The 1,628-nt window shown below is 56.0% G+C and overlaps 1 protein-coding gene across 1 annotated transcript in view; it reads left to right on the forward strand.

Annotated features, from left to right (window-relative positions):
• The first annotated feature begins 272 nt into the window (after nt 1-272).
• The window catches only part of LOC130402234 (draxin-A-like), a 7,707-nt gene continuing 6,351 nt past the window's right edge, over nt 273-1,628 (forward strand). The window contains exons 1-2 of the mRNA XM_056606375.1: nt 273-343; nt 901-958. Coding sequence (XP_056462350.1) covers nt 273-343; nt 901-958 — 129 coding nt within the window. The remainder of the gene's footprint in view (nt 344-900; nt 959-1,628) is intronic.

The raw sequence follows: 1,628 nt of genomic DNA on the forward strand, positions 1-1,628 counted from the left end.
TTTGTGCGCACACACACACACACACACACACACACACACACACACACACACACACACACACACACACACACACACACACACACACACAGACGCAGAAGGTAACCACCGCATCACAGGACGCTGGCGCACTCTGCGAACAAAACACTCTCTGTGTAGTCGCCACGTCCCCCAGCTGCTGTACCTGTGACCGCCAGCCCCCCCCCCCCCCCCCCCCGTCCCCGTCCCCCCAGCCAATCAGGGCGCAGGCAGCCCTCCTTGGTTCCAGCTGACAGATGGGCCGGCCGTATGGCCCGGTCTTCATCCCCGGGGCCCTGGGTCCCGTGGAGCCGCTCACACGCACCCTGTGGGCGCGTGAAGACCAGCAGCTCTGACTCTGTGTGTTTGTGTGTCTGTGCTTGTGTGCGTGTGTGCGTTTGCCTCTGCGTGTCTAAGTGTATGTGTTTGTGGAAGTGTGTTTCTCTGCATCTGCATCTCATTCTGTAAGTGTATGTGTGTAAGTGTTTATGTTTGTGTGTGTGTGTGTGCTTGTGTGTGTCTCTGCTTCTGCTTCATAATGTGTAAGTGTGTGTGTGCGTGAGTTTGGGTGTGTGCGTGTGTGTGTTTTTGGAGACCTTTTATGTGTTGAAGTGGTTGATATCGGCCCTCCCCTTTGGCAAATGGGGCTTTTATTGTGTTGAGTGCGTTTGGGGCCGGATGGTTTATTATGGGGCGGAGACGGTAATTTGAGGGCCATTATCTGCTGCTGCTTCATCTGTTGGGATGCTCTTTACGGTGATTTGGTGGAGCAACAAGGTCTCCTCTGTCCGCCCTGATGAGGAAAGATATAAAAGTGGCTGTTAGAGAATCAAATATTCAGGGAAATTTCACGATGCACAAAGGATGTGTTCTCTCCCCTTGTAGCTTCTCTGTGAAGTCTGAAGACAGAACCACTGACTGTAAACCAACACAGAGTAACCTGGTACTTGTGTGCAGTGTTTAATCCGGAGGAACGTTACCCTGGTGTTTCTTAAGGCTGCGCCCTATACTGTCTGATTAAGGCTTTCTAAAACTCCTCGTATCGGCCCAGTCCTCTGACGTGGACAGCTGGCCTCCCTGCAGTAAGCACATGCTCCCCAGTGATACTCCAGTGATGACTGGGTTTGTCTGTAATACTCGGTCATTCTCTTTCAGTTGACGCAAACAAAACGCCCAGATGAAGATAAAGCTAAAGCCGGTCTTTACATGGGGGGGGGTTCAGCAGCAGCATGTGTGGCCTGACCACGTTTACAGGCCTGGGGGTGGTGGTGATGGAGGTGGTGGTGGTGGTGGTGGTGGTGGAGGTGGAGGCGGAGGCGGTGGTGGAGGTGGTGGTGGTGGATGTGGTGGTGGAGGTGGTGGTGGTGGTGGAGTTGGTGGAGGTGGAGGTGGTGGTGGTGGCGGTGGCGGTGGTGGTGGTGGTGGTGATGGTGGAGGTGGTGGTGGTGGTGGAGGTGGCGGCGGCGGCGGCGGTGGTGGTGGTGGTGGTGGTGGTGATGGAGGTGGTGGTGGTGGAGGTGGAGGTGGTGGAGGTGGTGGTGGTGGAGGTGGTGGTGGTGGTGGTGGTGGTGGTGGGGGAGGTGGTGGAGGTGGTGGAGGTGGTGGTGGTGGTG

This window comes from Gadus chalcogrammus, chromosome 13, assembly GCF_026213295.1.
Source record: "Gadus chalcogrammus isolate NIFS_2021 chromosome 13, NIFS_Gcha_1.0, whole genome shotgun sequence".
Taxonomy (NCBI): domain Eukaryota; kingdom Metazoa; phylum Chordata; class Actinopteri; order Gadiformes; family Gadidae; genus Gadus; species Gadus chalcogrammus.